At 48.9% G+C, this 23849-nt stretch overlaps 1 protein-coding gene across 2 annotated transcripts in view; it reads right to left on the bottom strand.

The window, feature by feature from the left end:
- Positions 1-23849, bottom strand: part of ASTN1 (astrotactin 1) — a 270174-nt gene that overhangs the window by 47130 nt on the left and 199195 nt on the right. For both annotated transcript variants that reach the window (XM_024551717.3, XM_045189330.2), the window contains 4 exons: positions 22678-22872; positions 20974-21101; positions 14570-14674; positions 12433-12621 (listed from right to left, as the gene is read on the bottom strand). In XM_024551717.3, the coding sequence (XP_024407485.2) occupies positions 12433-12621; positions 14570-14674; positions 20974-21101; positions 22678-22872 (617 nt within the window). The remainder of the gene's footprint in view (positions 1-12432; positions 12622-14569; positions 14675-20973; positions 21102-22677; positions 22873-23849) is intronic.

Raw genomic sequence — 23849 nt, 5'->3', positions numbered from 1 at the left:
GTTATCCTCAGCCACGTGACTCTGATCAATAGTGACTCTGAACCCACTGCCAGCAGAATCTATGGCAATACCTAGGGGGATGCCTCAGTTGCAGAGAAGTGGGCACGGCGTCCCCCCCCCACGTCAAAACAGACCAAATAAACACACACCATGCCGTAAGTGCCTCAAACACATCAATGTCTATAGAACCAATTACCGCGTAATCGACTAGACTTGTCATAAATTGACAGGAGGGGCCACAGCCGTCCGCAGGGGCAGCAAGGCACACACGGGAGTGACTCTCGAAGCCGCCCCTGTGGACTCCACCTGACTAAAGAAAAACCCCAAGGAAAGAGAACAACGTCAGGGGAGTGCAGGCTGCTGATCTGCCCGATTAGGTTGTTTTCCACCGTCACCGGCTCCCATTTCACCTACAAAATGCATATTTTATCTGACAGATTTATTGAGATGTTGAGCTGCAGAAATGCATCTTTCTACCTTTCTTATTCTTTCTTTCTTGTTTTGTTTTTAATCTGCAAAAGAAAAAACAGGCGAAAGTCTTTTTGCACCTGCGTGGTTGTTGCAATGGCTCTAAACTAAGGGCTCTCGTGGTGGTAAATTCTGACCGAGTCTGTCCCCAGCCGGACTTAGCCTAGTTGATGGGCCGCGTGTGGTTACAACTTAGCCCAGCTGTCTATTCCTAATTAAGTTGGGCTCTAAGGGGAGCCCAGTGCAACCACTTTCCGGAGCCCTCCAGGCATGCACTGGGGTCAAGCAGGGACTGTCCCCAATCCTGCCTCAGTGGGCAGTCACCAGACCACAACGGCCCTTTGCAGAGCTCCAAGCTGGTGTGCTGGGTGTCCAGTGCGTCCCAGGCAAGGATGGCCCAATGTCACCCTGCAGCTCCTCTCCCCAGAATGCTCCCTGTTGCAAGGAGTCCTTCACTGAAGGCCCTCCCCAGGTGCCCCTCTGCTTCCTGTTCCTTAGATTCTTCCTGAGGAAAGAATGTGCACAAGCCTGCTCTCTTTTCTCAGGGACCAGGATGGACTCTGAAGGTGGAGTGTTCTGGACCACGTGGGGGCTTTCTTGGCCTCCTTCATGGGACCCACAGATACTGATGAGCCAACTTCAAGGAGAGAGGGAAGATGAGGCCGGAAGAGGAAATGGTTGAGCTCTATCTTTAACATCTCACATCCCGCCGTGGCTAGGAGCCCAAACACGCAACGTGCATTTCTGAACAAACGCATGAGCATCATGCCTTGGCAAAGGAGCTCCTAGTCTCCCTTCCAGGTGCCGCGGCCAGTTGAGGTCTTTGTGGTCCCGACTCTCAGCAGCCGTATGTCAGCACTGAAGTCAAAGAGCCCGAGGGGAGTTTCAGAGAGCGAAGCTGATCCGATTGGAAAACCATCTTCCTCTTATCAGTAACAGGAACAGAAGTGATGCATTCTGGGGCCTTTGACTGTCGCGGCATTAATCACGGGCACCTGGTACTGGGGCTGGCAGGTGAGGCCGCCTTTGAAAAAGATGTCAGCCCCTCTCAGTTTTTTCTAAATTTATTACTTCCCCGATCCATTTCTTGCTGATTTCCTTGATGTTAGTTTTTTTTTTTCCCATATTTTAAATTTTCTCTGTGAAGTTACATCTTTCAACCATTGAGTCAACTTCCAAAGAGTTCCGTGAGACTCAGGGAGACTGTCTCTGACAAGAGAAGAACGGAAACCAGGAAAGGACAGAAATGGCCAGTGGCCGAAGGACCAGCTAAAGGGGTTCTCTGATTCGCGGGTTTAGGCCAAGTACCTTTATCCCTCATGTTTTCGCTTAAACACACGTTGCATATCACATCCAACACATAGCCCATTACCCCCTCCCCCCCGAAAGAAAACCTTCTAACTTGCTCTATAAGAAAAGCAATTATAGGAAGGGTGATTTAAAAAAAAAAAGACTATTGTTGGCTTCTATAGCACAAACTGGTAACTGGAAACTTGGAATCACAGTCCCCAGTGGGACCCGACACAAGGATTTATTCCAGTTCCTAGTATTTAACCCCCTCCCTGCCTTATGCTTGGTCATTTGGTTTTAATGTCTAACTGTTTTTCTAATGCCACGCTCCAGGGCAGAACCTTATCCACCCGCCCACCTCCACGCACACTACCAGCAGACCTGCAGACACGGAGGAGGGGCAACGCAAGAGGGCCCTGGTGCCTGGAGGTTGGAGGGGAAGGTGTTTGGGGACAAGCTGCCTTAGACAGCATGCTGTCATTTCCCTCAGAAAGGGGAGAGGACAGAAAAAAGGATGGCTCTCACTCATTTCTTCATTTCACCAATGTTGCTAGATGCTGTGCGTGGCTTCACGCATTCCAAGAGATGGGGCGGGGGTAGGACTTGACCTGACCCCACCCCCACCCCCGCCATGCCTCTGAGAATGCAACAGCGCTCCTCTTCAGCAGACTGTAATGGCAGTCGGAAAGGAGAGGAGCCCAACAAAACACAGACACCACAGCCACGCTGCCTCTCAAGGTCTACCTGCACTTCTGTGGAACTCCAGTGGTTAATAGGCCGGGGCCCCGCCCTGGGGCTCGGGCGGAAGGAGGGGCTGCCTCTGTCTGCAGGTGGCAAAGCAGGTGGCCGGGCTTTGACTCCCAGGTAAAAGGGGAGGCTGATCCAGCTGGACCGGCTCATGAGGTTCTCCCTCTTTGGAGAACGCACCTGACAGCTCTTTTGCACTTAAAAGGCAGTGACATCCAGGCTGCTTATCAAAAAAGCTTCCCCAGGGGTCCTTTTCCACAGAGAGCACATTTCTATTGCCACTACCCCCTTCCACACGTGTGTGCGCGTGCACACACACACACACACACTCCTCGACACAGACATGGGTTGGGGAAGTGATGCTTATTTCCTGGTCTTTTCCCAGCAAAGGGGCTACAGCAGGGACTGGAAGTGGTGGGCAAAGGATGTGACATTGATTCTGCTTTTTGGACAGTTGGCTCCCTGGCCCCACTAGCCTGCCTGGTGGGTGACTGGTGAAGAGTGTCCCCTGAAGAGTGAGTTTGCCCAGGGCAAGTGTGACTGGCGTCTCTGTGAAGCTCTTATCAGCTGTTATTCTGTCCAGAAATGGTGAGCTGAACTGCAAATTCCATTAAAATAGTGCTAATAATACTAATGAGTCAACAAGCATCGAACGCACACGGAATGCTGGACGTTGTGCATGATCACTGCAGCCAGTCCTTGCACAAACCTCACGTGGACGCTACGTCTTCACAGCCCTATTTTACAGACAGGGAAACTGAGGCTCATAGCCCTTGAGTAAACTTCTCAAAAGCCACAGCTGATTAAAAAATTGGATGCAGACCCGTCTGCTTCTAAACCCTTGCCCCAGACAACTACATTAAACTCCTTCGTAGCATCGTCAGCTGAGTTAACCTACGGAGCCTTGAGCCAGGTGTTATTAAACATTGCATTCTGTTATCAGAAGTAAAATTATGTGATGAGTATAAAGAACCCCAGAACATAAGAAGTAGTAGAAACTCTAAGCATCACATAATTCAAGTTAGTTATTACACAGATGAAAAGACTATGGTATTTTGAAGAGGGTAAGAAATTTACCCAAGGTCAAGGGCTGGCTGACCTTGGGTAAAGGTGAAGGCCAAGGTCTTCACTCTGTTGCTCAGCGTGCAGCCGTACAGGAGGATGGGCAACACAGACACGTCACTGCCTAAGACACAGGGCACTCATCCCAGAGGATGCGAAAACCCCAAGTGATGACAAGTTCAGGTTCCCATGAGATGTACAATCTCCATCGCATCACGTTTTGTAATTTTTTTCTCCAACACTTTTTTTTTTTTTTTTTTTTTGCAGAGGTCAACAGTTAGCAGTGGAATAAAAGTCCTGGTAGACAAATGCCTTGTCCTGTTGAGCCTGTAGCTGTATGTTTATTTCTCTCGGGTCTGTATCCCCGTGGCCAGCCCCCCCCCCCCAAATACTGGTCTACATGCTGGATACAGGAGGGCGGGCTAAACAAATTGGTCCCCTCCCAGCTTGCTGAGTCTAGGAAACAGAACAAATGTGCCAGGTAGAGAGCTTCTCCTCCTCACATCCCATCAGAGAACCCAGGCCTCTCTCTCGCCACAGCCGTGCTGGTGGCCAGGCTGATATTTACCAAGTAACTTCCATCCACCCTGCGTTATTGTTATTCGAGAATGCTGGAGATCCTGGAGCCTTTGTGATCGCTTTTCCCCTGCCGGGACTGTTCTGCCCCAGGTCTGGGCATGGCCGGCTCCTCCTTGGCTAGCAGGCCTCAGACCAACCTCACCCCTCACCCCACCGCAGAGGCCTTCTGTAGGCCTGCTGCCTTCGTGGGCCCCCCCAGTCCTCCCGTCAGCTTCTAGTACATCCCCCGGTTTTAGTTTCTTCACAGAATGGGTCACTACCTAGAATAATTGCTTTCATCTATTTGCTGCTGGCCACGTTCTGTCTCTCTTCACTAGGACAGAAGCTCCATAAAAGCAGGACACTTCTCCCTGCCATTCCCATTAAACACCCACTACCCAGACCAATGTTTACATACGTAAGGGTTTAAATAAACAAGCCCACTCCGAGGAAGCCATCAATCAAGTTGTGAAGGCAAAGCTTGCATATTTGGAATAGAGGATGATCTAGAATACTACATAATTAACGACTAAATCGTAGGTTATGGGTAATACGTCACTATTGTTAGGGCCGCAATTATATGAAAGACGTTTGACATCACCCCCAGAACTAAAATAATCAGCCAGGCGAAAATAGAAAACTCCGTAACAATTTTCAGTTTCTAGAGGGGGAAAAAATGGGGCCTTTTGAGAACTATTTTTAAAACCCTGGAACGAGATAGTAAGGCAAGGACAGGGCTGCCTACAGCACGAAGTTTTACAAAGTCAGCTCACTGCCTTTAATCTGTGTCGCTGGTGCATTTCCAACGCCTTTCGGTGCCCAAGGACTGAAGGCCGCTCGACTCTGCGCACAAGCCTAACGATCACTGCCTTCATCAGAGAAACTCCTGGTCGGTTCTGGGACACTCCTCTGTGGAGAGGACACCACGAGGCACCCCTGGAAGCCACGTGCCAGGGCGGCTCCTGGGGTGAAGCTCCTGCACTGGACAGGAGGAGCAGGGGTGACAACGGAACCTGCTCCCTGTTGGTCTTCGATTAAGATACGTAGCCTTTCTGCCCTGGCAGGTGTGGCTCAGTGGATTGAGTGCGGGCCTGCAAACCGCAGGGTCACTGGTTCGATTCCCAGTTAGGACACATGCCTGGGTTGTGGGGCAGGTACTTAGTAGGGGGCATGTGAGAGGCAACCACACATTGAAGTTTCTCTCCCTCTCTCTCTCCCTCCCTTCCCCTCTAAAAACAAATTAAAAAATCTTTAAAAAAAAAAAAAAAGACGTGTAGCCTTTCTATGCAGAATGTGGCCCTAGCATTAGCAGTTTCAGCATCATCCCCTGAGAGCTTGCTTGTTAGGCTCGCAGAATCTCAGGCCCCGCCCAGTGTTCCTGATGTCAGGCCCCGCCCAGTCGTCCTGAACCAGAACATCCATTTAACAAATTCCAGGGTGCTGTGTAGGCCCAACAGAACAGATTTTGAGATGCGCTACTGTACAGGAAAATGAAAAGCACTCCAGTGACTGCGCTGGCATCACAGATGATGGCCAAAACAAAAAATCACTCCACCATCAAAACCCTGGAAAACTCAAGGTAAAAGGCAGTGTGGACCCCCCAGGAAGTCTAACCAGGACTGACGGCTGACCCTGGGGGGTTCCTCTTAGACCAGCAGCCTGGCTTCAACGGTGTTGTGATCCCACCTTCACTGCGTCCAGCGCCCTTCCCACCTTGATCTGCCCCTGTGCACACGGCACTCACACTCTCTCCCAGCAGGCGAAGGCAGCTTTCTGACCCTGGCTCTGCCACTTCCTGGTTCTGTGCCCACATGCAAGTCTGTTAAGCTCTCTGATGCTGGATTTCCTGATCTTTCATGGGGGGAGGGAAAGACATAAGTGATGCATATGTTTAAGGATTTTTGGCAAAGTGGCTGGCTCGATGTAAGTGCTCGGAAAAATGGTGGCTGTTTGGCAATAGTATTCGCAGTCACTTCTCCCCCCAACCTATGGATCCGGTTTACTCTGGGCTCGCTGCACCGGAGCCCGGGGACTTGAGACTCCAATTAAACCCTCGCACATGTGTCGGGAAAGCTTAGTTTCTTTTCGAAGACTCTGTTTATGATGCTACCGGGCTCATTTGCAGCCGCACCCTCCTCAGGCCCGCCTGCCTGAGACTGCCAGACAACAGCTGTCTCCTCGAACCCCCTCTCTGCTCTCTACAGGGCTTTGCCGACCCTCGGCAAACATTTGTTGAACGAATTAATTAATCATTTAAAGAAAACAGCTATATGCCATAATTGCTTTGCCACTTGAGTGCTGACTTCATCGTGGTAAATGTGCATAAAAAGAGCCTTTGGAGCTGGTTTCAGCCCCCGGGTTGTAAAACATAACGCACTATAGAAACTTACGTTATTATTCTTCATTGGATTTCTATGTTGTGTCCTTAACCTAATCGGATTTTTATGCCATGAACCACAATTAGGCAAGCTAGCCTCGAACTGTCCCAGCATCTCCACATGCAGGAGCGGCTCTCCGCGGGCCGGCACTCATGGAGCGGGCTCCCAAGGCTGACCGCTGACTCAGCTGTTGGCTTGGGTCCAGCCAGAAGAGAAGTCTGTCCATGATCCTGGGGAGACAGACCGACTGAGCCTGTCTAAGGCTCCGTCCACCCCAAAATATATTGACACCAAGCGGAAAACTGGGCCTCCTGCGTGACCGCAATGCGAGGCCCTGGCAGGGCTCCTCCCTTGTTCGATTCTAATCTGACTTAAGACTTCTCAGAACTAGAGGGTCGACTGAAGGGAAAATCTCTCAGCTTGGATCTTGGAAGGAGAGGAAGCTATTCTTCTTAATTTTCCCCATGGAAAGGAAGCAACTGGCTAGAAACGAAACAGAACAAAGTAACAGTGGATTTGGGACTGGAAAGCGCCGCAGAAAGAAGGCGTGTGCTCCCTGCCCACTGTCAATCCGGCTAATCCCCGGGCTGTGTGGCGAAAGCAAAGGCAAGAAAAGGCAATGGCGAAGGTCAGATCCGAAGTCACCATGAAAGAGATTGGAAAAGGGAACAAAGACAGACCCCAGAAAACCCACTCCTGAATGGAGTACCCAAAAGGATGAAAAGAAAAGAAAAAAGATAATGTACTGTGCGTAGTATGTCAGGTGGGGAATTAAAATTAAGCCCTTGGAAATTATTTGAAAAGGGTTCTTTTTTTTGGTCACTTCTCTGTTATGTGCAGATCTATAGCTCTTCCCTGGTTTCTTCTGAAGTGAGAACAAAATCAAGGCTTCATCCCTTCAACAAACAGTGGATGCTAATTGCGTGTCAGGCGCTGTGTCAGGGAGGAGGCCTCACAGAGTAATGAGAAGTGGTCATACGGCCATACTCCCTCCCAGGTTCCTACGCAAAGCTCAGCTGTCTGTGGGGATGACTGCGCTTTGTTTTTTCAGTTAACTTTGTAAGTTTTCGCTCAAGGAAACACAAACTTTTCAGAATATATGTTTTAGTGTTTTAAAGGAGTTTTATTGTAAAAGCAGCACATGCCAGTTGTGGGGAAAGCAATACAGAAGTTTTTAGCATAAAAAATAAAATTTCCTATCCCATATGCCTAATCCTGGAGCAAGTAGATAATTTGTTCCTATAAACAAAGCAACTTCGAGACTGTATACATGTTTCTCACTTTGTATATAGTATGTGTGTGTTCCTATAAAATTTAAAACAGCCAAGATCCTCATACATCCACTCTTCTGCAACTTGATCTGTCCACTTCCAAATGGCCAGGACTAGACTATTGCAGACGGACAGACAGTAAACTGGTAACAATGGTTGAGACAGGATAGTTGTGGAGACTTTAGAGAGCATATCTACGGCCTTAGATTGGGGCAGGGAGTGAGTCTCAGGCCTTAAATGTGGAAGCAAATGCAAGGGTTTGGGATGAATGGTAAGTAGCCTTGTGCCATCAGAGTGGAGGGTGCTTGGGGTAGAGAGAGCTTGGTGATGCAGCAGCTAGAGAGGGCAGAGGATGTGGTGGGCTGGAGAATGACTCCCAAAGATGCTCAGTTCTAATCTCTGGAACCTGTTCTGTTACCTGTCAATGGCAAAAGGCGTTCTGTAGATATGCTTAACTTAAGACTTTTGAGAGGGAAAGATTATCCTGGTTTAGGTGGGTGGGCCTGGTATAATCAAAAGAGCCCTTATAAGAAGAATCAGGAGGAGTTAGAGAGAGAGGGCCACGTGACTCAAAGACTGGAGTGATGCACTTCAAAGATGGAGGAAGGAGCTGCAAGCCAAGGACTACAGGTGGCCTCTAGCAGGTGCAAAAGTCAAGAACAGGGATTCTCCCCTAGAGCCTCCAGGGCAACCAGCCCTCCTGAAACCTTGAGTTTAGTCCATTGGAACTGATTTTGCATCTCTGGCCCCCAGAACTGTCAGAGAATGAACGATGCTGTTTTAAGCCCTGGGTTTGTAATACTGTGTTACGGCAAACACAAAAACAAGTATAGGAAGTGAGGTCCCATTCATGCCAAGAAGGCAGTGAGGAGTTAGTGAAGGGCTGCAAGCCCAACAGTCACAGCATTAAGTGGCATTTAGAAAATACAACAAATGGGAAAATGTAGAATGGACTAGAGAAGGAGGAAAGTGAGGAAGAGGAGACACAGAAGCAACATTCCTTATGAGAGCTGACACGGTAAATGCATATGATTTGGGGAAGCAGGAGAAGACACCTGTTGAAGAAATACTTAGGTGCTAAAACAACCAGAAATGCTTGGTTGTGGAGGACGGAGAAGAGCAGCAAGAACGACTCCTTACATTACATTACACTTTGACCCACTCACACAGGTCACAGTGAAGAGAGACGCTGGTCACTGAGGTGCCCGTGGGACACCCAGTAAAAACGCTACACCCTCCAGAGCAATGAGGTTTTGCTCTGGAGGTTTTGTTCAAAACCTTAAGAAAAAGGGAAGACTTAGAGTGTAGGTTGAGGTAGATAGAGGAAGGAATCACTCAGAAACAGTGGAGAACAGATGAACAGTAAGAATGAAATGTAAAATTTGGAAAATGACCAAAATCCAAACAATGTCTTTAGAGGAATAATGGAGAGAGAGAGAGAGAGAAATGATTTCTGGAGAGAATCTTAACAGGATAGCATCAGGAACACTGGCAGAAGAGAGAATTTTCAAGAAGGCAGGCCTGGTCGAGAGGGACAAATTCTTCTACTGAGAGAGAGAATATCACAGAATGGAAGCATGAACTTCTGGTGCAGAAACCTGGACTTCCTTCCCCACTGTTGTCTCTGTAGAGTGAAGAGGTTGAAAGAAAGGATTTGAAGAGTGAAAAGAAGTTGAAGAGGGACAGAAAAGACACAATCTACTTGCTCAAGAAATCTCATGTGACGTGTTGACAGAAAACACTGGTAAGTGTCGCATGTTTATAAAAATGTGATTTGTCTGGAAGGTGGAGGAAGGGTAATTCAGTGGTTGAAGAGGTTGGAAAGGCTGATGAGGAGGAGACTAATGAGTGAGTGAGGTCGATGAGGAAGCAGAGAGCGAGGGGACAAGGGGACAAGTGGAGAGGTCACCCTGAAGAGGAGGAATGACCAGAAGATATATATATATAAATTTAGAAGTGGAGAGAGGGGAGGCTGGAAAATTTCTCTTCTGGTAGTCTTTATTTGCACTGTAAAAAATAATGAAGATGGTCTAATGGAAGGCAATGAGACAGGGAAGTCTCTTTTTCCGACTTCTCTCGAGGTGGCTGTTCTCACATCCGGCAGGGCCGAACCACGGAGTGACAGTACGACAGAGAGGTGCCTTCTCAACATCTGGCCCAAAACGCTCAGCTTGGAGTCTACAGTCAGGCGTCGTAACTAAAGCCTTTCCCGCGCCAGGCGGCCACCACACCGGAAGGGCTTCCACACCACTCTCGCCCCTGATGCCCCGCCACCAGCACCAGCACCAGCTGTGGCAACAACGATGAAAAACCATTGCTGAGTTCTCACCTTGCGCCTGGCTCTGGGTTACACCCTGGGCGTGTGAAGCTGGGGAAAATGAGAAGTTCTTCACTGATTCCTTGAGAGAAGAGGGGAATCTTTCACCAAATGCCTGCCCCTAGAAAGCTTCTCACATAAAGGGGGGACTCATAAGGACCCATAAACTATTAGAGCTGGACAGGTCCACCAAGGGCATTACAAATGAGGTCCTGACAGTTAGCTGGCTAAACAGAGGTCACCTGGAAGATTCTAGAGGTCTGACCCTGAAGTCCTCTGCTTTTTCCATTCCACCTCATGCCTGAAAAACCTCCGTGCCTACTCTATTCATAAGCAATTTTAGGAATCTGATCGTATGTACAAAAGAACAGAGAAATCCTTTCCACTAAAAGGTTTTAAAAGTTAGAGCAGTCAGGCACGTATGATCAAAGGACTCGTGTCCAAAAAGGTGTCACTTTTATGTCACGGCAGGCACAGCTCTCTCAGAACCCCCGTCTCCCCCAGTGTACAAGCCCTGTTATGCACCAGTTCTCTCAGAGTGCAGGTGAAACTCCTTTGTCTTATGCACTTGTGATTCTTTACCAGTAGCAGGCCTTCATGCAGGCTTCCGGAATACAATGGAATGAGTGCTTAGGGAGGAGAAATAATATTTAAGAGTAAAAATCAGACCAAACAATAAGAAAGACAAATGCTATGATGCAGAGACAAGACTCGGGGATGGGCAGTGGTGTACGTGAACAATGAAGAGAAATCAACGTAGAAATATTAACACGTTTAAGTATCTTTTAGGGTGGATAACAAGCAAGGGGTCATATACACCAGAGCTAAAGTCCACGGTTGGACTGTGACAAATCTAGGTCCTCGGTGGCGAGGGGGCTTGAGATCAAGAGGAGTAGGGCATGGAGCCAAGGCCATGGGCAGATCTCCCTCCTGGGCTCTGTGTTGACCCTCAAGGACACCGCAATGCTGGGGACAGAAGCAAGGGGAGAACCCGGTATTCTGGGGGAAGTCAGACTCACCTCCCAGCAGCCCAGCGGCTGGCAACCCTTGAACTACAGACAAGCCTTGACCTACAGGCAGCCCTTGACCTACAGGCAACTCTCGAACTGTTGGCCTCGTCACAAAGCCACGAGGATTTAGCCTTTTGATCGAATCCCTGGGCTGCGGCACGGAGACATAAGAAAGCTTTGCCGGCTGTAACCGGTCGTATCTATATTTACTTCTGTTACTCTCCTTTTTTAGGCAGAACAATTTTAAGATGCTGAAGTTGGAAGAGTTACCAGAACCCTGTGCTTGTGCCTTTGAGTTTAGAGGAATCGGGGCTTGCGTGGGGGGAGGGAAAGCCTGCACAAGTACAGCGCAGACACAAGCCTTCTGCTTCTTCTGGAAGAAAGAAGCCAGAAGACACGCTCAGGCCTCTGCTGTTTCTCGAGCAGAACCAAACAGGGACTTGTGTGGAGCACGGGGCGCCAAGCGCCTCTCAGCCGCGGGGGACCGTCTCCCCCACTGCGGCCTTCTGACAGCAGAGGGTCCCCAGCCCCGCGATCATTAAGTCTTAGGACGACCGACTTCCCGAGTTTCCACTGCGCTAATCCCACCACCAGCCCCTTCGCAACGCACACCCCCATACCGTGGCCTCATCAGGATGCTCACGCTGGAGAAGAAACGCCGTGAGTGGCAACCCCAAACCAGTCCTGCTTGATCAGAATACGCACGAACTACCCGGTACTCCTCCTCCACCAGCAGGGATGTTCAGAAGGTTTGAAAAACTCCGATGTCTTACTCTTACTTGGACTGAATAGTAATCTGCCATCAGACAGCGGACAAGGATTTATCTGTGAGGCTGGAATCTGGAGCCAACGGAGAGTTCCTCGCAGAACACACCAGTAGGAAAAACGGGCACAAATGCAGGGCGGGATGGAGCGAGGAGGGGTTTACTGGGTGGGGGCTGTCAGGGCTTGCCAGGTGGAGAAGGGCGGGGCTGCGGGAAGCAGGAAGTGATGGGGAGACTGCAATATGCTCCTCCTTCTCCTCTACTCCATAAGAGCAGCCGTTGCTATGGTAGCAGAAGGTATGAGGAGGACTTTAGAGGACTCTATGATAACTAACCCAGGGACTGTACAGTTTGGGCATCATCCTGCACCTAAAGTTTCCCCCACACACCTGCATGTGGAGACTGGGTTTTAGCAACAAACCTCGGCAGTGTTGAGGATGGGCACAGAGCACCCGGGCAACACCTGCACTGCCCTTCACCTGCAGACCACTTCAGTTCGGTCCTGTTGCACCTGGGCCGCTGGGACTTGGATGGGGCGTCAAACTCGTCAACGCCTGTGCCACTCACCTTTGCTGATGTCTTCATATTCCAGCCAGAGCCGCCGCTGGACCTGCTTGTTTGGGTACCAGATGGAGCAGGACTCCTCAAAGCCGTAGACAGCTTCTTGGATGTAATGGTTGCCAAACTGGTCCAGCAGGGCCACAAAATCCCCTCGAGACGTCGCCCCATCGAGGGAGTGGAGGGCGTTGCTGAGGGCTATGGAGAGACATCCATCAAGAGTAAGGTTGGGACTCCCAGGCCACTCAGCCCCAATGTGGACAGACATCCTGTGTGGCCCACTGAGAACTGCAGGGCTGGCTGGGCCTACCAGGTGAGTGTTTCCATTTAGCTAAATCAGACCTTTGGTCCTGAAATAAATGGTCTCTTTAAGTCAGTTAGCCATGTTGTTAACTTTATGCAACTGAAGCAAAATGTTGCCAAATCTATCCCCCCTGCTTAAGTCCATTTTTTTTTCAGATTACAAGTCATGACATTAAATCAATTTAGTGAGCTTAAATAATTGCATTGGGGGGGGGGGTGAAAAAGACTAGCATAGTCTAAAACAGAAACAAATACCGGCAGAGAACATTTCACACCGCACGATGAAGTATCACCTCACGGAACTTCTGTTGTGTGTATGTGGGAGCGCGCCTATCCCAGATTTGCGCTCCCTGGTTAAGAGAATTGTATTTGTCTGAAAGACAGCCTGCGGCAAATTTTCCGAGTGCAAGACCTGCTGAACCCGGCCAGTTTTCCGCGGCCCTGCTTGTCTACAGCCTTCCACACCTGTGTCCTATTAGAAAAAGGCAGCGCCTGGTCCAGGCACGAGGCCCCGAGTGCAGAAGTCCACGTTACCCATGAGGCCATGCGTGGCTGTGGAAGGCACGTGGTAAGAGAGGCGTCTGATTGCCAAGCCCCGACCTGCACAGCATCTGCGCCAGGAGGGCCTGGACTGCCCGAGTCTCTTGAGTGGAGGAGAGTGGCTTAGTTCCAGGTGTTCTCTGCACCAGCAGAGCTGATTCAGGAAGATCCCCGTCCCAATCTCTTCTCGCCAAGAACTCTTTTGTGATTAAAAAATAACAAGTTCAGAGTCCTCTCCTGTCCTCTGGAGGTGTTCCTGTCCCTCGTGCGTGTCCGTTCTGTGCACACGAGCCTTACCTCTTGTGAGTTTATGACTCACTGCTCTTCAGTGCTCTCCACCTGGCCTCTCCCCGCTCTCTGTCTCCATCTATCTGTCTGTCTCTGCTCCACCCACTCTCCTGTTGGCCCGGAGCTCTGCCTCCCTGTTGCTGATCCTAAGGCCACTCTCTGTTGTCTCGTCATCCTGTGCCAACAGCACCGTCTGAATCTCGTTGGTCTTTCGTCCGCCACAGAGCAGCCACACTCTGGAGCATAAACGTCAGGTCTGGCACGTCCCTCGGGAGGCCTCAGAGGAAGGCGCTGGCTGAGTCCTGTTCTCCCAGTCCGGTGGAGCAGAGACACAAACCTGCACTACGGCCGTGTTTGCAGAGATTTTCTCTTTTGCAAACTGCATGTTGGAATTGCTCAACTGCTAGGGACAAAACCTTGATTCGAGGCACGTACCACTCAGTTTCAAAGCATATTTGTACGAGGCACCTCACTGTCCTGTTCTAGAATAATTTGTCCTAAGTTTCAAGTTCACTACTGTTTAATTTACTAGATCTGTCTGTCTGTCCACCCATCTACTATCTATTTTGCTTACTTGCTGTTTAGGAATGGTAAGCTGTTTTCTATTTTTCCTCCCTCTTTCTTGATTCTTTCCCTTATTTCCTTCATTGTATGGAACCTCCACATTGTGCTCACTGCATTTGGAAGGTTTTATTCTGTCCATTTATAGAAAGTCTGCTTTTGCATGTGCTGTTTCCATACCGGGTGACCCTAGAAAAAGGGATAAAGGTGTTTCTCTTCAGTGGTCCCTGCCTTGCCCTTTCCAACTATGACCCAAACTAAAACTTGCAATTTAATCTATCCTTAGCACAGGGCCTGATTCCGGCCATTTGCCCGTAAGGGCGCATCTGAGTGGAGGGATGAGGTGGCTACATTTTAGACTGCATGGTCAACAGTGGGGTCAAATGCCTGTACCCTTGGAAAGGGACTCCGCGCCTGGGAGCAGGCGGCAGGGACGGCTGGCAGCTGCACTCACCCTGAGAGATGGTCACTTGGTTGAGTTTGATGTGGTACATCACAGACCGAACCTTCCAGCGCTGCAGCACGGGGTACCCGGAAACCTCGCTGAAGTTCACCATGCCTGGGGACAGAGGAGACACGGGCTCAGCGAGTGCGACCAACTCCCAAGTCCCAAATCTAGTGGGTTGGAGGGGGTCACGGGGAGACACTCCAATGGAGAGAACTTCTGGAATCACAGTTACAACAGCTCTCATTCATGGAAGCCTGCCTCTGTGCCAGGCCTTTTGCTAGGCACTTTGCACATGGAAATGTGGTTGATCCTTATGAGACAGGGGTTATTATTTGCATTTGCAAATGGGGAGACAGAGGCTCAGAGACGGGGTTTGTGGAAGGATCCTAGGCCACTAGCTGTGTCCAAGACAGGGCTGGGTTCTTACCCCTTTACTGCAATATCCCGCTAATAAATTTGTATGATGTTCTTGGCTTCCTTAACACACCAGATTTTTACTCCCCTTAATAGTTGTGGTAATTGACTAGGCTCACGTACATAATAACATTGATTTTTCAGTGCCAGTTAACTGATCCGTGTTCAGTATTTAAGTTTTAATTACTCTGAAACTGATAAGCTCATTTCTTCTTTACCCGGAGGGACAGTGTCAGCTCAGCTGAGGGGCAGGGATGACCCTGCAGTGAGGGCCATCTGTAGGCCAGGCACGGTGGTAGACCCTCTGTGGTCCTCCTCCTGTCCATGGGAAAACTGAGGCTCCCAGAAGCCCAGTTACTCGTCCAAGGTCATGCTCGAGAAACACACCCTTGTTGCCTCTGAGCCATGTTATAACAGGCTGTTCTTATTTGAGCAGCTTGGAGAGAGAGAGGCGCCCCTTATCTGAGTCCTGGCCATCACTATAAAATGCAACCGAAACAAAATAATTAGGCCACAGGAAGTAAAAAAAAAAAAAAAAAATCACCATGCTAAGTTTAGAAAACCAATTTGAGCTTCATCTTTATGCGTAATGTTTCCTATGTATATATAGCAGAAATAAGCATATAGATATATGCATATTTATATATGTGTATATTTGCACATACGCAAATATAACGGCCACAAAGATAGTATAGATAAGTGTGTAGTGAGTGTGCACACAGAGATATTGGCAATGGTGCATACACAGTGAATTCCCCTGCCATGTTGACCTATGCTTCCTTCAGGCCAAACCAACTGATTTAATACCGAAACTACATGAAGAGTGGGCGGGGATTAATTAGCTGCTTGTCAACGCTGATCAAATTAGCTGAGCGATCGCCCAATTTCCATTTCTGTGTGAATCATATGGGAATAATTATTGGTAAGGCAAAAGGGGACAAAAGGTCAGGAGAGGTGCTGAGTGAATCAACTGCTTCAATTTCACCCCCGTCAATCAGAAAGGTAAGTTACCGAAGCCTCGGTGAAGGTTTCAGTACCTTTTCTTTCCAATGTTCTTTTAGAACAAAGTTTTGGGACAACCGCCATACTACTACCTACTCTAGCTTTGAACCTTGAGGCTAATTTTCAAGGCCCATAGATGACGTTCTGCTTCTACCAGTGTGAGGCTCCGGTCTCATGCCTCAAAGGCCCGTTTCGTCGGGGCATAAACTGGTCAGGCTTTGGAGAACCGCCCTACACAACGTGCGCTCTCTACTTACAGAGAGCAGCTGATCGGCTGCTGATCGGCTCGCTGGGATTTCGAAAAGTCTGGTCATAAAAATAATAGCCAGCCCGATAAATAAAGATTTTTCAATATATCAGAAAATGTTCCCTTTAATGAAATCATTTCCTAGTGGGAAGAGACAGAGAAGGAGAGCAGGACACCAGGGTTCTAACGCTGGCCACTGGCCGTGGTGCCTCGGGGGTGGGGGCTTGGGGGCAGTTTCTGGCTGCTAGTCACTGGCCTGAGCTTGCTCTCTCTGGCCCCCTGGCCAGAGGATCTTTCGGAGCCCAGTTGCTTCCTCTATAAAAGTGAGAGGCTTAGGCGGGATGACCTATTCCTGCCTTTTCAGTTTGGTGACCCCAATCAGCCGTGTGACTTTGGGCGTAGAAACGCATCTGGGTCAGTTTCCACATCTGGAAAATGGGTTGATGGTACGCGGTTCCCCCGCTTTACAGCCGGTTGTTGAGTCACAAGAACAGAAGGACATTGAGAGAAGATAAAGCACCACATACATACGTGGCTTCCAAAATGTTGTCACCTCCTCCTCCTCCCCTCTCTCTCGTCACCCCCAACTATGTGAACTTGACATTTCTTAGTTAATGTTTTTGCTATAGATTCCTAGGCTTTAGTGCAGAACAACAAAGGGAGAAAAAAATAAAGGCAGCATGAACGCAGAAGAGCAGGAAGGAGCGAGTGTCCCACATTCACCCAGGTGAGCCAGCTGCATCCCTGAACTGCTAAACAGCACTTCTCCTTAATGCGTTTATGCTGGAGCGCAGTCAGGGACGCAGTTACATAACCACTAGCACTCGGCAGGTGCGGTTCTGTGCCCACTTGGAGATAATATTTCCGTTATTTAAAAAGAAAGGGATATTTTAAAGTACATATATTTTTCAGCTGAGTCATAGAGTTCTTTCTCAGTGTGCCCTTGGCCTGCAGTCAGCTCTAGTTTTTAAATTTAATTTTATTGTTATTTGGAATACATTTCTGAATGATTATTTTTTCAAAGTATTTCTGACTATGTTTTCTCAAGAATAAACATTATTTTTCCCCATAGTTATGCTTGAAAAAAAAATGACCTAGTTACACTTGAAAAAAAGTGAGAGGAAGGAAGGAAGAGGGAAGGAAGGAAGGAAAGAAGGGAGGGAGGGAAAGAGGGAGGGAGGGAGGGAGGGAGGAAGGAAGAAAAGAAGGAAGGAAGGAAGGGAGGGAGGGAGGAAGAAGGGAGGGAGGGAAGGAGGGAGGGAGGGAGGGAGGGAGGAAGGAAGAAAAGAAGGAAGGAAGGAAGGGAGGGAGGGAGGAAGAAGGGAGGGAGGGAAGGAGGGAGGGAGGGAGGAAGGGAGGAAGGAAGGAAAGAAAGAAGGAAGATTTCTCCTGTTATTTATTTGAAATATCAGGGGGATGTATTGTCACCAGAGTTCTAAACTCTGTTTCCTTGGGTTGACCTTGAAGAAGTTCCAAAGAATGCAGAGCTTGAAATCTTCACACCGATTTAGCACTTGTGCTACCCAACAGGCCCACAGGTGTGGTCACAGCCTCCTCTATCTCCTTGGCCTGCCCCTGCACTCTTTCCTTTCTCTCAATGAAGAGACTGAAAATACCAGTGGATGACGGCCAGACCACATATAAAAACAGAGCTCTGATGCAGAATCTGCACGATCGGCTCAGAACACCACTCCCCCCGCCCCCACCATCACCCACGGCACTCAGCCCAGGGAGCCAGTCTGCTATCTATCGATACGTCAGATCTGTAGGGAGCCAGACCACGATCTCCAGCAACCAGTCCAGGACCACAAAGAGTAACAGCTGTAAAGGTTGGCTCAACGTGACCAGACCCTGATTAATAACCGAGAGATTCCCAAGTTTTCTTCTGGCTCCCAATGTAGGTCCAACCCTTACAGAGCATGCCACACTGCTGGCTCGTTGGCCTACTTGTGGTCAACAATGCCCATCAGGGCTCCCCTGAACCCTGTCCTTCTCTACTCTGAAGCCTCCCCACTCCTCTGCCTGCCTGTCAGTCTCTGCCGAGAGCAAGCGACGCGGCCTGCTCCCTTGCTGCATAGCAAGCTACGAATAAATAGCTTCCACCTGTTTTCACCTGGTGGGTCTTCATTTATTTCCACATACCTTATAATACCGAAAAGGCTGGTGAAGCTCAGAGTGCTTAACTCTTATTTTGATAAAGAGGGAAGCAATCAGCAAGATAAAACACATAAATCAATATTTTCTAGTATGTCTTCCAACCAGTAATTCTGAAAGATGAAAATAGCTGTTATGTGCAAAAGGATTCTCCAGCTCCATAGGTTTAGGAACCGCTGGGTTAAATAAAATAAAAGGGATTTTTTTTTTCCTCTTTTTACTGCAGGATTTTTGGGAACCTGTTGTATGCTAAGGTGTTATAAACCAAAGAGGTGGCTACTACAGTCTCTCCAAATACAACTGAAGAGAGAACTTATTTAAGAGTGGGGCACTGTTTTTTCATTTAACAATGCTTGGGAATGCTGATAGAGAAGATTCTGAAGCTCACGTTAGCTCTAAAATCTTCTAAGCTTGTCGGTTTATGAGGATTATGACCTATAAATAGCCCCATAGTGAGACAAAGTATGACAGTCCCTGTGTGGCTCTCAGGAAAGATACAAGTAAAAATTGCCAGAACCAGGAAGTTAATATGGAAGAAAGGTGGCCAGCCACCTCTTTAATGGACTCTTCTAGTTATTCTGTGCTTTACACAGGTAAGACGGATTCCTTCATACATCCAAGGAGAGTTCTTGGCCTAAGGGGTACCACTTAACCAAAACAGGTGAAAACAAAGGCTGGCTGCCAAAGCAGCAGGTCCAGAAGAATTCCCTCAACACTGAGGAATGCTGGACTTCACTCTCTCAAGGCCAGGAAAACGGAAGTGACCCCTATGAATTATTTTGCCCCCATGCGCCCAATTAGGCGAGGTCCGAGGACACGGGGGGAAAGAAGTTTCTGTTGTGGCGGACCCCCGAATTTGTATCTCTTCCTCTTTTCAAAGATGCAGATCCAGATGCGTGTTCTTCTGCCGTTTCTCACATGGATCCGCCCACTTCTCCCCAAAAAGCCTCAGGTAGCATCCAGGGCCACTCTGTGTCCTTCCAGCCTGGCGACCCAAGGAAAACCTCTCGCCTCCCTAACAAGTTCCTGTTTGCCTGTGCACCTCACATCTCCTTTACAAGGTCTTTCACACGTGCCTGGCAAGTGTCTCTCAGCAAATGAGGTGGAAACAAGACATGAGACTCCCCAGCACCAGAGATGCGGGCTGCAGGGGCTTGCAGGAGGCCACATGGTGATTTTTCAGTGTAGTGTGTGTGTGTGTCTGTGTGTGTGTGTGTGTCTCTCTCTCTCTAGTTGTCTTTTAGAAGGGAACTGATTTCGATGAGATTTATTTCTGGTCCGAATATATCTAATCGTTTTCTCTCTTGCTCCCTTCTCTTTCCCCTACAGGGAAAACACTATTTGGTAGTTTGAATGGGCACATTTTCTTTCTCACTTGGTATATTTATTTATGTAACAAACATATATCTCACTGTGTATCAGCAACTGTTCTATAAACTTTACAAATATTAATTAATCTATTCCTCATATCAATCCCATAAGGAAGACAGGATAGTATCCATTTTTTTTTTTTACAGGTAAAAAACCTGAGGCACAGAGAAGGTAAGCAACTTGTTCAAGATCACACAGCCAGTGAAGAGTGAGCCCAGGTGTCAGGCTCCCGAGCCTACGCTATTCATCACTGTGTGCGCTACTTCAGACAGAACTGTTTCTAAGTCCACCCAGGTCTAAACTGAAAGTTTGAACATAACTTGATATCTGGAGAAGGCTTACCCTCAGTACAATACATTCTCAGAAAAGGAAGGGAAAGAGGGAGAGAGGTATAAAATAAGAAAGATGGAGAATGAGGAAGACACGTAGTGGAGAAATGAACAAAGCCGGTAATGGACTTGAGCTTGTGTACAGCCTTCTAGCATGTGATGCTGGGTTCCTGGTGAGTTGCCTCTTATGGGTCCCTGGAACCCTTTGAAGTGTCTTCTTGGCCCAGGAGGTGTGAACTGGGGGGTCTTCAGAGGTACAGACAGGAGAAGCTTCCCCTGAGGTGCTTGCCTCTAACCCTCACCAGCACCTTAGTTCCATAATGAGCTCAGGGGAAGATGCCCCCAGGCTCAGAGCAGCACCGGGGTCAGGGGGGTGCAAGGTTGTTGTCTCCACCTCACGACAGGGCCCTGAGCCCCAGAGAGACTGCTGGTCCAAAGTCGCACAGCTAGAAAGTGGCTGAGCGGGGATGCAAACCCAGAGTGGCTGGACGACCCTCACCCTGCTCCATAAATACTTGGCAATGACGGGTATTCAGGCTACAGTAGCCGTCCACCTTCCCTCTACCTCCCTATCACCTGGTCACTCCCGCTAACCTGCTGCGAACTCTGAACTCTTGCTTATCTACTGTCCCATCCGTTTTCAAAGCCTCCCAATGAGACCAGCAGGGAGAGGTATTATTATGAGTATTTTACAGGTGAGTAGATAATACTGTTGGCAGTTTCACTGACAAACAATCCTGCCAGTGTTCAGTTTCAGGACTGACCTTTCATTGTGCATTAAGGAAATCGCTGGCTTCACAACCAAAGTATGTGAAGTCGAGAGTCTGGGTTTTAAGGGACCATGGGGAGGGCCCAGTGTCCTTGGGGTAAGTAAGGGCAGGAGGCACACTTACCGGTCAGAAAGTCGGGGTCGGGGGTGGGCTCCGAGATTTCCTCCAGGCACTGGCTCTCCAGGGGCACCGTGGCCACCACGAGACCGTCTGGCAGTTGCTGGTCCAAACCTCGAGCAAAGTTGTTTTGCCTGCAATCAGAGACAGACCTTCATTTCCCAGTGTTCAGGCAAGAATCCCACTCCTCGGTGGGCCATCTCTGCCCCAACCCACATGAAAAACATTCTCCCTGGACCAAACACAGCCTGGAGTGAGACTTGGGCGTGAGCAGAACAGTGAGGGCTGCGGGGGATGGGAATACGCCAGATGAAAAGGTTTACTCCAAAGATTGAGACTGTTCTTCCTTCCCATCCCTGCCCTACTCCCCGAACCCCTCTGCATGAGACCTGAGTGTATGTGGTGTCATTTCTAGACCAGAGAGAAGACTCCAGCCCCCACAAGACTGGGCATGGCCCTCATTGCCTGCCGCTGTCCCAGGCTAAAAGGGGGAGTACTGGTCAAGTCTACTGTCTGTAACAGGAAAAGCAACCGGCTCCAGGAACTGGCTTGGAAATTGTCCATCGGTTTACTCCTGAGGGTCTAATGGGCTCAGGATGCTGTCAACAGCTCATCCGTGTTACACCACCTTTTTAAAAAAGACTTTACTTATTTATTTTTAGAGAGATGGGAAGGGAGGGAAAAAGAGAGTGAGAGAAATATCGATGTGTGAGAGATGATTGCCCCTCACATGCCCCCAACCAAGGGCCTGGCCTGCAACCCAGGCAGGAGCCCTGCCGGGGAATAGAACCAGCGACCTTTTGCTTTGCAGGACAACACCCAACCCGCTGAGCCACACCAGTCGGGGCCATGCTACAAGATTTTCACCCCTATCACTCTCCTCCTGGAAAGCGTGAGCTCTGAGGAAGATTTATTCAGGCAGCCTAAGAGTGAACAGAAACAGGGGCCAAAGGGAGAATCTCCCAGAAATAGTCTAAAGCAATGGTTTGGAATATTCTGTAGGACCCCTTCATACTCTTAAAACTAACTGAGGTCTCCAAGTAGCTTCATCAACATTTACCCTATTATAAATTTAAGAATGATAAAAATATTAATTTATTTGAAATATCAATAATAAAGCCATTATATATTAACATATATTATAAAAATGATGAGAGGGGCATCATTATTTCACATTTTTTTGCAAATTTTTAAAACGTTTGACTTAGAAGGGAGCATAATTCTCACCTCTGCATTCAGCTTATTGCACTGTATCGTCTGGGGTGAAGTGTATGAAGAAGCCCAGCCTCTATGCATTTGCAAAAGGCAGGACTCTGCCTGCCCCTAAAGGACCTTGGGGACACTCGGGGACCCTCGGACCCCACCGGAGGACTGCTGTTCCAGACTGACACACGGATTCTTCTACTCAGAGGGGAGGGAGAACCTGAGCACCTTGTGGTGGCTTCTGAGGCAACTCTTCCAGTCCCTGCCTGGGCAAGACAAAAGCGTGGTTCACACCTTACTGTTCACCCACAGAAGGCACGGCTCTCGGGCTCTGGACGGAGGGACGTGGACTTGGAGAAGACCGTGGGTGAGGGCAGGGCCTGTCCCTTTGGGGTCACACTGACCTCGCTCCCGGATGTACAGCGTGACGCTGACTGAAGCGCTACAGGGAAGAAGATCCAGCCACAGCCCTGAACAGTCAGCTCTATGGACACAAGGCTCACTCACCTAAATGTCCCTCTCAGCACCTGTCCCGGAGCCACGTCCTTGGAATGGTTGTTGTAACCAAAGAACATCTCCCCAAAGAGGGTCTGGTTCATGGGGAGCTCCCGGCTTTCCCCGCAGTCTCCTCCCTCAGGGCAGGTGTCCGCGATGAGCTGGCAAGAGCGGCCATCCACCCCGAGCTTGTAATCCTCAATGCACCTGACATGGCGGGAAAGTCGGGAAGTTACTCCTTCAGTGAGCTCGGTGTTCAACTGACCCAGCAGCTTGGGAGGAGATGCCTTCGGGAGCACGCTGGACGGCTAGAGACTAAGAATAGCCCGATGCGATATTTGTCACCCTTATCACTCAGTCTCTTAAGCCTGTAAGCCAAGTCCTCTCCCACAAAGCGATCACTACGAACCTCTGACCTTACCTGTGCAGGTGAATCTTTCAGAGCTTCAGAGTGTATCCTCCTCTAAGCGTCTGATTTCCCAAATAGGCCAGGGGAGGGATCACTGGAGATAAAGCTTGTGAGTGAGCTAAGACATTTAAATCCAAGATATTCTGGAGCCTGCCTTCAGAACCATCTACATGGCCAGGCCCTGCCTTTGTTTGGAGGGTAAGTGGGTAGGAAAAAAAATTAAAAAGACGCTGTGCTTAAGAAATGAACGACCTTCTAACCCGGTCCAGTGACAAGTCAACTGAGGAATTAGGGAGACTGATCGTCTTCCAGCTGGGTTCAGTTTGAACGCACCCAAACACAAGGCCTACATGTATTAACTCCCCCTCCCATGGAACTAAAGGGACGCCAGGGCTTGCAGCGCGGGCCTCCGTGACACCCTCCCCATTATACCTGTCCAGTCACCCTAATGGAAGAGCAATCCCGGCGTTGGTCAGTACGGGCCCACAACCCTCGAGTCATTAACTGGACCTTATTGGTGGTTATATCAAGTAGACTGTAATTTGTTAGTTCAAGTAAGAATTATTTTGATAAAGCTGTCATTTAAAAAGCACACTGATTTAATTTGGGCATCTCTGTAGAAGTATACAAGATGCTGAGTGTGTGGACGTTCGTGGCGTGAAAACACATCTTTTATTACTACCTGTGGTAACTGTTGTACTGTGATGAAGGCTCTGTTCCATGACGAGGAACAAACAATCACAGCTCTAAGTGGTGCGAAGCAGTATCGGCATGG

The sequence above is a fragment of the Desmodus rotundus genome, chromosome 12 (genome assembly GCF_022682495.2).
Source record: "Desmodus rotundus isolate HL8 chromosome 12, HLdesRot8A.1, whole genome shotgun sequence".
Lineage (NCBI taxonomy): Eukaryota > Metazoa > Chordata > Mammalia > Chiroptera > Phyllostomidae > Desmodus > Desmodus rotundus.
This window is presented reverse-complemented; position numbering and strand designations above follow the sequence as displayed.